The following is a 12,688-nucleotide window of genomic DNA, read 5'->3' on the forward strand; positions in this document are numbered from 1 at the left end:
TTTTTGTTTGTTTGTTTTTTTTAAGACAAGGTCTCACTGATTTTCTTAGGCCTTGCTAAACTGCTGAGGCTAGTCTTGCACTTGCCATCCTCCTGCCCCAAGCCTCTTGAGTAGCTGGATTCAGGCATGCATGATTAAGAGTTTTAATCTGGGGATTTCTGAAATCATAAAGACTAGTCATTAGTTTCCTGTTGCTGATGTGACATTATCATGAACTTATTAGTGCCTTAAAACAACACAAATGTATCTTTTGGTTCTTGAAGTTAGAAGTCCCAAATGGGGTTCACTGGGCTAAAATTGAGAAGTTGGCAGGGCTGTGTCCACCTGGAGGCACTTGAAGAAAATCTATTTCCTTGCCTTTTCCAGCTTCTAGAGGCCACCTGCATTCCTTGGCTCATGGCTCCTTTAGTCTTCGAAACCAACAATGGTGGATTGAATCTTTCTTTGTATCACTCTGACCTTGCCACTCCTACCTGACCCCCGCCAATTTTACTTGTGAAGAACCTTGTAATTTTGTAATTACATTGGACCAGGATAATCTCCCTATCTCAAGATCCTTAATTTACTTATATTGCAAAGTCCTTCTTGCCATATAAGGCAACATATTCATAGATTCCAGCGATGAGGACATGAACATCTTGGGGTGGGCATTTTTCTAGCCATCAATATTTTAAAAATAACATATGATGCAATTTTTCAGGTGATGAACTTTTTAGTAGGCTGACTCAGTGCCATAGACAACTGCTGTTTATATAGTAGACTGTGTTGGAAAATAACAAGGCCTAAATTTCCTTTGCTTATGGAATGTTAAAAATGAAGAAAATTAAATTTGCCACACCCAATATTACTATTTGGTTACCTTCCAACTTGACTGAGCACTAATTCCACTGTCCCCTTGTGACCCTTATTTTGAGGATATCTGTCCTAGGATTATCACTGTGTAGGCACAGGGAAAGCACATGCAGAGAGCAGGACCCATGATTCCTGCATGGAGAAGCACTGAATTCAATGAAATTCAGTGCTCAAAAAGATAGGCCCAGCAGCCTATGTGGATCCCCAGGCGGGGCCAGCAGAACTTAACCTCAAAATCTACAGGCTAGTTTCCTTCCACTTACATAAAGCTCAACTCAACTTCCCCCTTCTCAATCGTGCTCAATCTCTTCATATTCCTCCCTAGTGCCAGTACCACCCTGGCCTCTTCCTTCTTGGTCATATGGCAGTATCTAAGGCCTGCCAAGGCTGTCTCTCAAGGGCTTAACTGCCCTACAGCTGCTCTAATCCAGTTTTCTTTCCTTCCTCCCTGGATGACTACATCAACCTCCTAACAAGTCTTTCCCTTCACTGTGCTTTTTTCTTCTCCCATCAATCCAATCCCCAAAATACTGCCTGAGCTCTCCTTCCAAACTATAAATATAGTCATGTTACTGCTCTGTTACTACCCATTTGCCTTTTGGATCCATTCCAGTCTGTAGCCAGCACAGTGAGCTGGTTAGACGAGGCCCCAACCTACTTTTCCAGCCAGTTGCCTCACCTCCTACTCTTTTATTCCAGCTAGCATGAACTGCTTGCAATTCTTCAGATGCTCTCCCTTTTTCTAGGTTCCCTCAGCTGGGAATGCCTACAGTCAGTCAACTCCCTCTCAAAATGGCTCAGTGTTACTTCTAGGATCATCTTTGTCTTTCACCCAACCCCCATTGCTTTGCATGGCTCCAATATGCATTTACCATGCTGCACTCTAAATCACTTCTTTATCTATGCTTAGGCCCCCCTCACTAGAAGCGAAAGGTAAAAGGCAGGGACCTCACTTGGTTTAACTCTGCAACACCAGTGCCAAGCACATTAGAGGTGCACACGCTATTTGTTTAAGGAATGAAGACATCTCCAGTATGGGTCCTAATGTATCCTGATGTTTCCATACACCAGGGATGACCCAGCTCAGGGCTATGTTCCAAACCCTATCCAGTTTAGACAGTTAATCCCTGAGGTTCAGCCAGAGCCCCAGCTAGCTTCTGGGAAATAGAAGTTGGGTAAGTTAACCAGTGCACTATTTTCTTTCTTGTTCCTGGGAAAAAATTAATCCTGCATTTATGACCTTACCGGTTCCCACCTGGCTTACCTTGGTGGCTGAGACCATTCAGTAGTCATTCAAAGGAAATCGGTCACCTAAGGTATAGATGGCCCTGGTTGAAATATATAGGAGACAAACAACTTGACACACAAATTTAATGTGAGAATGGCAGTTGGCTAAGTCAGTAGTAAATTATGGCATGAATTCATCACTGCTGCCTGCCCCTTGTGATCTATAGTAGTTAAAGACTTCTGCCTGCAGATTGTCTTAGAGCTCTCTAGAAGGAGACACTCTGGTGAGTTAAAAATAAAGCAGAAACAGAGTTCCTGTATTTGGGAGGCTTATGCAATCTAGGCCTAAAATATGGGGCTTGCCTTTATTGAAGCTTTTGGCTACCCTTGAGGGAGAAGGTGGTAAGGGAAAATGTCCTCTAATACTTTAATCATTCATGTATAACCATAGTGGTTTAAGCAAGAGACAGGAGGCTGGGAAAGAGTGCATATGCACTGGAGGAGGGACCACATGCATTATGTAGCAGGGAGCTATTTTTTCTCCATGCTAGTTTTCACTTCTGTAGGCTGGGAAAATCCCCTTGGTATTGACCCATGACACATCTTTCCACTAAACTATATGTCTTATCAACAGCATGCCCCAATAAAGGACTGGGATTCTTTTTACAACACCATGTTATTTATGGAATTTAAGAGAATTTCTTTAAAAAGCAGGAAAAACATCACTGATTGTGGTTGTTTTGTATTATGAGTTTTTAAATAAGGGCTTTTAAAGATTTTTTTTTAAATTGCTAGCTAAACTGAATGAATTGAGAATGAAAGATAATATAAATATTTAATCTCTTATTAATACTCTGACTATTTTGATAAAGAATAATTAAGGTTTTTTTTTTTTTTTTTTTTTTGGCTTATTTTGACAGTACTCTGGTTTGAACCCAGAAGCCCTCTATCATTAAGCTATATCCCCAACCCTCTTTATTGCTTGAGACAGGGTTTCACCAAGTTGCCTAGCCTGGCCTCAAACTTGCTATCTTACTGCCTCAGTTTCCCAAATAGCTGGGATTACAGGTGTGTACCACTGTGCCCAAAAAGAATTATTTTTTATGAACATCTGCTGATATTATGTCTCAGTTGCTTTTTGAAGGAAAATAATTCCAGAATCAACATTAAACATAAACAGGGCTTTGGTCATCAACTGATAAATATGAAACATTTCTGTGACACATTTAAACCTATTTTGGACAACAAAAATTCCTTAGTCAAAGTGTTAACTACCCCCATGGGGGGAAAAATAAGTTTTAAGTAAAAGCTTTAAATATTAAAATTTCAAATAGCTACTCTGGTCTCTTAATGACAATTTCTTTTCAAATTTCATCTTATTATATACATCTATCCATTCTGTAGGAGAAAAACAGAATTGTCATTATTATTATAATAATGTACAGTGATGTACATTTTTATTAGTAAAAACTACTATGCAATTATTACCTGTAAGTCCTTAAGGGCCCCAATTTATGGCCCATGCATGTGCACACACATGCGCATATATGTGTGTGTATATGTGTATGTATATATACATATATATAAAAACACATACCCATTGGTAAGTCCTTAAGGGCCCCAATTTATGGCCCATGCATGTGCATACACATGCGCATATATGTGTGTGTGTGTATATGTGTATGTATATATACATATATATAAAAACACATACCCATTGGCATGCATATACTGGGACTTATTTTAGTATTTTTTATTTGTTCTTTTTAGATATACATGACAGTAGAGTTTGATTTTGCTATTTTGTATAATTTATATGTATACATATGCATGTGTGTTATTTATATATATATATATATATAAAACTAGGCATTGAACCCAGGTCCTTGCACATGCTAGGCAAGTGCTTCTACTGGTGAGCTACATCCTCTGCTCTCATAGTAAGTGTATTTTAAACTGTACAGTGTCACAACCTGCTCTGGGCATTATGCAAATTATTACACCCTGCTAGGATGACATTGTTTACCTATTAATACATTTATGAGTATTCTCAAATAGATACTGAATCTTTTGAGACCCACAACCACTCAGAGACTGGTATCAAGATCATGTGTGTTCTGTACAAGAAACAGGTTGAGCCAGGTTAAGTTGCTTGCCCCAAATCCCTTAGCCAGAACAGAACCAATGCCTAAATCCGGCTTCAACGCCCCTATTTCATGGTGTTTGCTTATAATCCTGTCATGATTGGCTCCTGCCCCTTGCATCTTATTAAACAACCAATGAAGGTACAGGGAAGGGAGGACAAAAGTTTGTTAAAAACATTATATAAGCTATTGATGTGCTCAGAAATAGTATCCAACAATGTGATTCCTAAATACTCTAATTTTGGTTTTAGAATTTAAGATATGTTTCTAATCACCATTAAAATCTTTTTATTTTTTGTACTGGGGATTGGATCCAGGGGCACTAAGCTACATTCTCATCCCTTTTTTTTGTATTTTATTTAGAGAAAAGGTCTCAGTAAGTTGCTTAGGGACTTGCTAAGTCGATGAGGCTGGTTTTGAACTCTCGATACTCCTTCCTCAGCCTCCCAAGTTGCACTGTACCTGGTACCACTAAAATCTTGAACAATATTTTCTTTTTTATTTTATTAACATCTTTATTTACTTATTTTTTAATGTGGGGCTGAGGATCAAACCCAGGACCTCATGCATGTGAAGCAAGTGCTTTACCACTGCTTTACCCAGTCCTTGAACAGTGTTTTTAAAAATATTTTTTAGTTGTAATTGGACACAATACCTTTATTTTATTTATGTTTATGTGGTGTTGAGGAAAGAACCCAGGGCCTCACACACCCTAGGCTAGAGCTCTACTGCTGAGCCACAACTCCAAACCCTGAACAGTGTTTTTTGTAGATGGTATGAAGATAAATTTTTATGTTTACATGGCCCATTTAAAAATATAATAGGAAAAAACCCTGTTTAAAGATAAGTTAATTATATATCTAGTCCTATTTTGATAGAGCAGATAGTGTATGAACATTTTTTTTTAAAAAAGGGCAAAACCATGGCCATCTTTTAAAAACTATAATGAGTCAGGTGTGGTGGCTCCCACCTGTAATCCTAGCTACTCAGGAGGCTGAGTCAGGAGGATCACATGTTTGAGGCCATCCTGGGCAAATTAGCCAGACCCTGTATCAAAATTTAAAATACAAAGGAACTGGGGGTATAGTTCAGTGGTACTGCACTCCTGGGTTCAACCTCCAGTACTGTAATAATAATAAAAAAAAATTTTAATTAAAAGCTATACTGAGTAAAAAAGTGGAACAATGACAATTTTAGTGCAATTTTAATGCTACTGGCAGCAGGTCTGCTGCTTTGGGAGGTGTAGCCCCAGTCTAAGTGGTGCCACAGGTCTTCTGCCTTATGCAAATCTGCTGTCCCATACCTCAAAGATCTGATCTGACATAGCTTTAGAACAAGGGCAAGAAAAGAAAAATGAGCACAAAAGAGAAAAAGCGTCCAAGTAAAGAGGCTTACTTCATCTAAAATTCAAGCTAGGTAACAACACACTGTTCACTTAGGTTCAGTTATTATTTTTATTGATAAGCATACAACTAGCACACCTGTTTCAGTGGGGTCTCTGGCTAGTAATTTTGTCAAATGAAGTGCTTTAACAATATGTTCAAACTAATTTTAAACCTCAATAGCTTTGATCAAAATACCATCATTTGACCACGTGAAGAGGGAGAATATACAGTATATAATAAAGTTTCAGGGCTTGGAATGTAGCTCAGTAGTAAAGCCTTTGCCTAGCAAACATGAAGCCCCAAGTTAGACTCTCAGCACTGAGAAAAAAATGAAGCTTCAAATATTGGAAATTTTACAGAGTTAGGGCTCTGGTCTCCTTAAAGAATCACTGAGACATTGAAACAACAGTTCTCACTATGTACAGGAAAACATCATTAGACTATTGCTTCTCCAAAGATGGTCCAGGATCTGATGGAAGTACCAGCATCAAAGCAGCCTGTTAAGAAGCAAATTCTCAAGGCTCAACCCTTAGCTACATAATGAGAATCAATGAGGATGGGGTCCAAAAGTCTGTTGAACAAAGTCTCCAGATGATTCTTTTGTGCACTAAAGTTTGCAAAGCACTGATTTAGACCATCATTTGTCAAATTGCAGATTACAATCCATTAGTGGGTTGAGCAATCAATTCAGGCAGTGACTAGCATTTTACAAAAGTGAAACAAAACAGAATAGAAAAGGTAGTGAATCCCAAGTAGCAGGAGTAATATAACATTTGTTTCATTTCTACATATATGTGTACATTCATAGGTACTTTAAATTTTTGAAGAACTGGTAGGGTATGATAAAGAAGCTACAAATTCTAAGTGAAGTTAGAACTGCTGGGTTGACTATAAAACATACTGTCATTTTTATGTGGATTAGTACTTGGAGAGAGAGATAAGATGGTTGAAAAGCAAGGAAAGAGGGCCAAGGAAAGAACAGAGAAGGCCAAAGTTTTATACTCCAGAATCTTTATGGGAAAAATAAAAAGTTCCATCCAGAGAGGAGATAGGAGGTGAGCCCACCACATGGGAGATGTTAAGGAGAATAAGAACATGGTGAAATTCATGAGTGACCTTTCAAATCATTTTAGTAGGACTGGTGAAGATGGATATAGTTAGTCACTCATGCATTCATTTACTGTACTGTCATAGGTGCTGGGTACTGTGTTGTGTGTGTGTGTGTATGTGTGTGTGTGTGTGTGTGTGTGTTGGGGCGGGGGTACAGACATCAATTTATCTAGCCACTGCTTAGCAACAAGACGTTTAACAATAACATGATTAATGATGTGAAGGAGTTATATAGCAATGAGTTGGAATATTGACATATGTTTGTAAGGAGGGGATTGGGGTGAAGGGAAACATCTTTATGAAAAAGTAAAAATGATGAATACATCTTAACATAAAAAGCTTTGAGTAGCTTTGTTTATATGTGTGTAAATATATGTATATATATTTATGTATATACAAACATATCATATGCAACGCATATATATATATATATATATATATATATATATATATATATATATATATATATCTCCACACATTTTTCTTTCTTTTTTTTTTTTTTTAAAGATGAAGTCTCCATATGCTGCCCACGATGGGCTCTAACTCCTGGCAATAAGTGGTATTCCCCTGCCTCAACCTCCCCAGTAGATGTTTAAAAATTTAATTTTTATACCCTTTGAAAAAGTGATGAAAATCACTACATAAGTGACTTATTGCAAATATGAAAAGGAAAAAAAAGACAAGGATATTTATTTTTATAGTTTGCACAAAAATACCATTTGCTATTATTTTCATATACAGAACACCTCAAGCATTTTCAAAATGGGAGGGTAAGGAAAGGGCTGTCCTCTGGCTTTTTAGACTACTCTGCATCAAGATACTATGTCATCACTAGGAATGCAATGAGAATGTTATTGAATTTCATTTGAGAGTAACTGTAGGATTTTAAAGCTGCAGGTGACCAGGGGATTTAAAACAAACATTCCAGGTAAGGATGCTAAAGTCCAAAAGGTAAAATTACTTGCTCTCTATACATATCTTTGTTTCATGCTGTGCCTAGGTACCAGTTCACAAATTCGGTGCAGCTTCTTTTGTATCTCAATTTTCACCCTACCACTGAAGGTCAGGCTGGATTATCCATACTTCTTCCAATTTTGCGTTTCCTCCGGGTTGAAGTCCTTCACTGGATAAGTCAAATTCAGACCAGACTGGCTTTAGCCTTCTCAGTTCTTTCTTTTGTTTTCAATCTTCTCTTTTATCAGCAGCATTGTTGAGCTTCTGACTTTTAAATTTTTTTAAAAAAATCAGAGTAACACCAACGAAGTCGGTAACACCCCCCAAACCGAATGGACTCGGACACAGGACACAGCCATTCAACCAGCTAAAGGTGAAGGGGACACTATTCTCCAACGACCACAGACCACGTGCGGGAGGAGGGGCCGCCTTTTGATTGGCGCCCTGAGGGGATCCCTTCCTCCAATAAGGACGAGGCCCTCTGTAGAGGAGGGGGCGCGCCCTGGCCTGGAGGGCGGTGCCAACGACCCGTCCATCACGGAGTCCGCGGGTGGCAGCACCTACCACACCGCTGTACCTTGGCTAGGCGGAGCTGAGACGGGCAGGCCTTGGCACAGGAGGCGGGGCCAGGAAGGCGCGAGCCAATCCACTGGACGGTACGAGGGGCGGGGGCGGAGCCACCGCGCGCGACCCAAACACACGAGCTTGGCCGCAGCCCGAGGCCCCGCTGCTCCTCCGCCTTCCGGTGTGAGGCCCGGGAACCTCCTCCCCTCCCGGGCGCCCCCACCGCCGCGGCCCAGACGCCGCGCGGCCCCTCCTTCTCTGGGGGGGAACGAGGCGACGGTTGCCGGGAAGCGCGCGCCGCCCCTTCTCCCTCCTCCTTTCACGCGCCACCCGTTTTTCCTCTTTCTCGGTTAATAACAGCTGGGTAGCTGGGGGAGGAGGGAAGGTGGCCCTGGCGGAGTCTGGGCGGGCGCCTCCCACTCACCCGCGAGCCGCCGTGGGAGCTGGAGGATGGCGGCTGTAGCGGCGACCGCCCGGGAGGAGGCGGTGCCGAGGCCGGGGGCGCAGAGCGCGGTGGCAGAGAGCGGCAGCGGCCCGTCGTGGCGCACCAGAACCGAAACCAGCGGCCGCCGCACCGCCACCTGAGCCACCTCCTGCGCCGGATCCAGCGAGCGGTGCTCGCCGCGGCCGAACCAGGCCCTCCTCCCTCTCACCTCACCTCCTGCGCCCAGTCAGGTCGCCGGCCTCGCCCGTCGCCCCGAGGAGAAAAGCGCGCCGCGCGCCGACCGCCCCTCGGGGCGCCGGGCGGTGGCCCTGGACGTGCGGGGGCCCCAGTGGGCCGGCCGCGGCGCCTCGGCCCTGCCCTCTCGCTCCTCCGCTCGCTCCCGCCCTCCCGGCGCTCGGGGCCCTACGCGCGGGCCCGGCCCGGGGCAGGGCGGACATGGGCGCCAAGCAGAGCGGCCCGGCCGCCGCTAACGGCCGTACCCGTGCGTACTCAGGCTCGGATCTACCTTCCAGCAGCAGCGGAGGGGCCAATGGGACCGCGGGCAGCGGCGGCGGGGCTCGGGAGGCGGCCGCGGGCAGGTTTCCGGCTCAGGTGCCTAGTGCACATCAGCCCAGCGCTTCGGGCGGCGCAGCGGCGGCCTCGGCAGCCCCGGCAGCCCCGCGCAGCCGCTCCCTCGGCGGGGCCGTGGGGAGCGTGGCGTCGGGGGCCCGAGCCGCGCAGTCCTCCTTCAGCATCCCCAACAGCAGCAGTGGTCCGTACGGCTCGCAGGACTCGGTGCACAGCAGCCCCGAGGACGGCGGCGGCAGGGACCGGCCGGCGGGCGTGGGCCCCGGCGGGCCGCGCCTGGTGATCGGCTCCCTTCCAGCTCACCTCTCGCCGCACATGTTTGGAGGTACGGCCCCTTCCCCGCGCTCGGCGCCCGGCCCTCCCGTCTGCCTTGCGCAGCTGCACGTGGGTCACGGCCGCCGGTTATTTTTACCCTTCTCCTTTTCTCCTTCAGCCTTGGCGCTTGGGGCTCGACCCCGGCCCGTCCTGCCCCCCGAGTTGCACTTAACCCCTGCAGTGCCAGGGCCGCTCAGATGCCTGGTTTGTATTTTTAAACCTCGTGAGGACTCTTCCCTGGGTGATAGCGGCTGCTCTGTAGGGAAAGTTCCCTCCCCTCCCACCCCCAGTGAGGAGAATGGAGCAAGTATTGTTTTAAAACAAGCTGACGAAACAGCCCTCCTGGTTGTGGCTTTTAATACCAGGAAGTCAGGCGGAGACCCGCTGCTAAATGTAGTTGTGACTGGGGACCGAGTGGGGAGCAGCCAAAAGTCAAGGGCCTCAAATGGACGTTTGAGTATTTGAAAAAGAAGGAAGTTATCATTTCCATTGGACCGACTTTTAAATAAAATCGGGGATCCTTAAGTCTCTAAATGGGCTCACCTAGCACATATACGTTAATTGGATGCATGTGTTGATTGAAAGTGTTTTTTTTTTTTTTTTTTTTTTTTAACCTCAGTGAATTGCTACTTTGCATAATGGTTAATGTCAGCCCTGCCTAATTTAGAAATTTAAATAATCCTAAACAGTTTCTTTAGGAGAGCGTTTAAAAATTATCACAACTTTGCCTACAAGGGGGCAGTAATTGGCTAGGTTCTTTTGAAGAGCAGTATTGACTATGGTTAAGGAAAAGTCACTTGTGGGGGAAAAAAAAATAGTAGGAAACTGCTTACCGAAGAAAGGGTGCGCTTCATCTGAGGAAAATGAATTCTGCCTCTTTGTTTTATGCTGAATCAAGACCACCTTTCCTCCCTCCTTTATGAAAAGAAAGAAACACATAGAAGATAAGTATTCCCATATAATTGCATAATTTTCCTGATACAACTGAGCACAGAAGAACAGGGAAAACACTTATCCCCTCCATTTTTATAGCCTCTTGACTCATGTGTTTATAAATGTAATTACTTTGAGTAGAAAGCTGGTAAAATAGAATATTCATTAAGAACATATATATCTGTTCTGGTTTTCTATCAGCATTCACACTAGAATAAGTTAAAAATAAAGACCTCGTGTTTAGTTTTCCCACCTTTTTAATACCGCTTTCCACTTTAATAAGGAGTGGCTAACTTTTTAATTATCTATTTATGATAATATTTGCTGTGTAAATGAAAATATCAGTTGTTTTCCTACAGTTGGGCCATCTTTAAAATCTTGTTTTTGATAAAAAGAATTGGTGGTGTCCTTACTGGGCCTTGATTACAACACAGCTGAAGGTGCTGTAATGCAGTTTCCAGAGAATTGAAGATAAAGACTGTTACTGGTTTAAAAATTTTTTTTTCTTTTTAAAATAAAAATTTGCATTTAGCAGTGTTAATCATCAAAAGATATGATTATGTAAAAGAAATAGGAAAGGTTTTGTCAAATTAATTATTTACTTAATATATTGATTACTGCATTTTAAAGGGCTTATACTTCACTTTGACAAAAAGTATATCTGCATGGGTTTATTTTGTTTAATACTTCCATTTAGACCAGAGCAAACAGTTGACACCCATGCTTTTAATTCATAATAAATTAGCAAATGAAAAAGATCTAGTTGCTGGAAGTTGGAGGTAAAGCATTTTTTTTAAGTCTAAATTTTAGGTTTATGCGCTTATGGTTCTAGTGCATTTGGTTTTGGAAGACAGGATAGTATGAGGAACTTTGGGCAGTCTTTCCCAACTAGATCGCTGTAGAGAATTGAACACTCCTGCCTATCCAATGTGTGCAATGAATATAACGTTTTCTCTCCGAGTGTATTCAGAATGATTCTGGTTATGTATCATTCTTGGGACTTTTGAGGAAACCATCAATTTTCTGTGTTTTACTGATTCACATGAGAAACCTCAGTTGAGAAAGGCTGGAAAAGTATCAGAAGATACCTGTTCTCAAATGAAAAGATCAGAACAGAGGGCTGTGACTTTAAATTTTTGAGACAGATGGAATAGATTTATGTGAAAACCCATTTTTTAGTGGCATTGTCTTAGTGAGATTTTTGTCTGTATGTCAGTGCATGGAATGAGGAAAACAATAGATGCATGTTTCTTATTTTGAGACTTAGGGAGCTGAATGATGAACCTTATAATTTAAAAAATTCAACTTGATTAACTTTACATTGGCTTAATTTTTATATGTATTATGATATTAGCATGTCCTTTAACTTTGGGCATATGTAATGAACTCCATCTGAAAATTGAGAAAAAGAATATTTCTAAATTAATGAAAAGTTCTTAACTTTTTTAAAACTTATTTTAGTTGTATTATTCTCATAAGAAAAATATGAGACTAATAATCTTTCTCTTATGGGCTATTATGTAATTTATAGAAAATGAAAAACTGACACGTTTCTTTTTTTTTTTTTTTTTTTTTTTAATCTTAGGAGTCTAATAGCAAATCCATTTGTTAGTAGTTCTATCATAATTGCCAAATTGAACAAGGAGGTTTTCTGTTATAGTTTTATGTTTTACTCTTTTTTAGACATATATTTTGGCTATATACTCTTATTTAATTATCTCTCTAGAGAACTGAAAAAGAGGTGCTTGATCCAGATATTTCAGTTTGTAGAAATTTCCTAAGAGTTAGTTCTTGGACATTAAACTATGATTAGAATCTGGATAGGAGTTTTTAAAAAATGGAATAGTTTTTTCTTTTTGTTCGGGCTGATGAGATTAATACTATTAAGATGAAGAGAAGCTATCTTGATTACTACTAATATTGCCCATCCCTTTTGTTTTAAAACTGGCTTTTAAGGGCATAGTCTAATATTTAAAAACCTTAGTATGGTATCTCAGGATTTGTTCAACTTTATTTTATGTCTACTTTTTTTCCCCACTAAGTCATGAATGTTTATAAAAACAATTAGCATGGGTGGTAAAATAGCCTTCATTAATGCAGTGAGGTTGGGAAGTTGAATGAGACTATAAAAATATAGCAGTTAGTGGAGGTTATTTCCAGAGAAATTGTATGGAATTATGTCATGTATCTGA

General features: G+C 41.7%; 1 protein-coding gene across 3 annotated transcripts in view; it reads left to right on the forward strand.

Moving 5' to 3' along the window:
• The first annotated feature begins 8,940 nt into the window (after positions 1 to 8,940).
• Znrf2 (zinc and ring finger 2) overlaps positions 8,941 to 12,688 on the forward strand; it is a 90,173-nt gene continuing 86,425 nt past the window's right edge. For all 3 annotated transcript variants that reach the window (XM_076835953.1, XM_076835946.1, XM_076835961.1), the window contains exon 1: positions 8,941 to 9,573. In XM_076835953.1, the coding sequence (XP_076692068.1) occupies positions 9,117 to 9,573 (457 nt within the window). In that variant the 5' untranslated portion in view covers positions 8,941 to 9,116. The remainder of the gene's footprint in view (positions 9,574 to 12,688) is intronic.

This window comes from Callospermophilus lateralis, chromosome 1, assembly GCF_048772815.1.
Source record: "Callospermophilus lateralis isolate mCalLat2 chromosome 1, mCalLat2.hap1, whole genome shotgun sequence".
NCBI classification, from domain to species: domain Eukaryota; kingdom Metazoa; phylum Chordata; class Mammalia; order Rodentia; family Sciuridae; genus Callospermophilus; species Callospermophilus lateralis.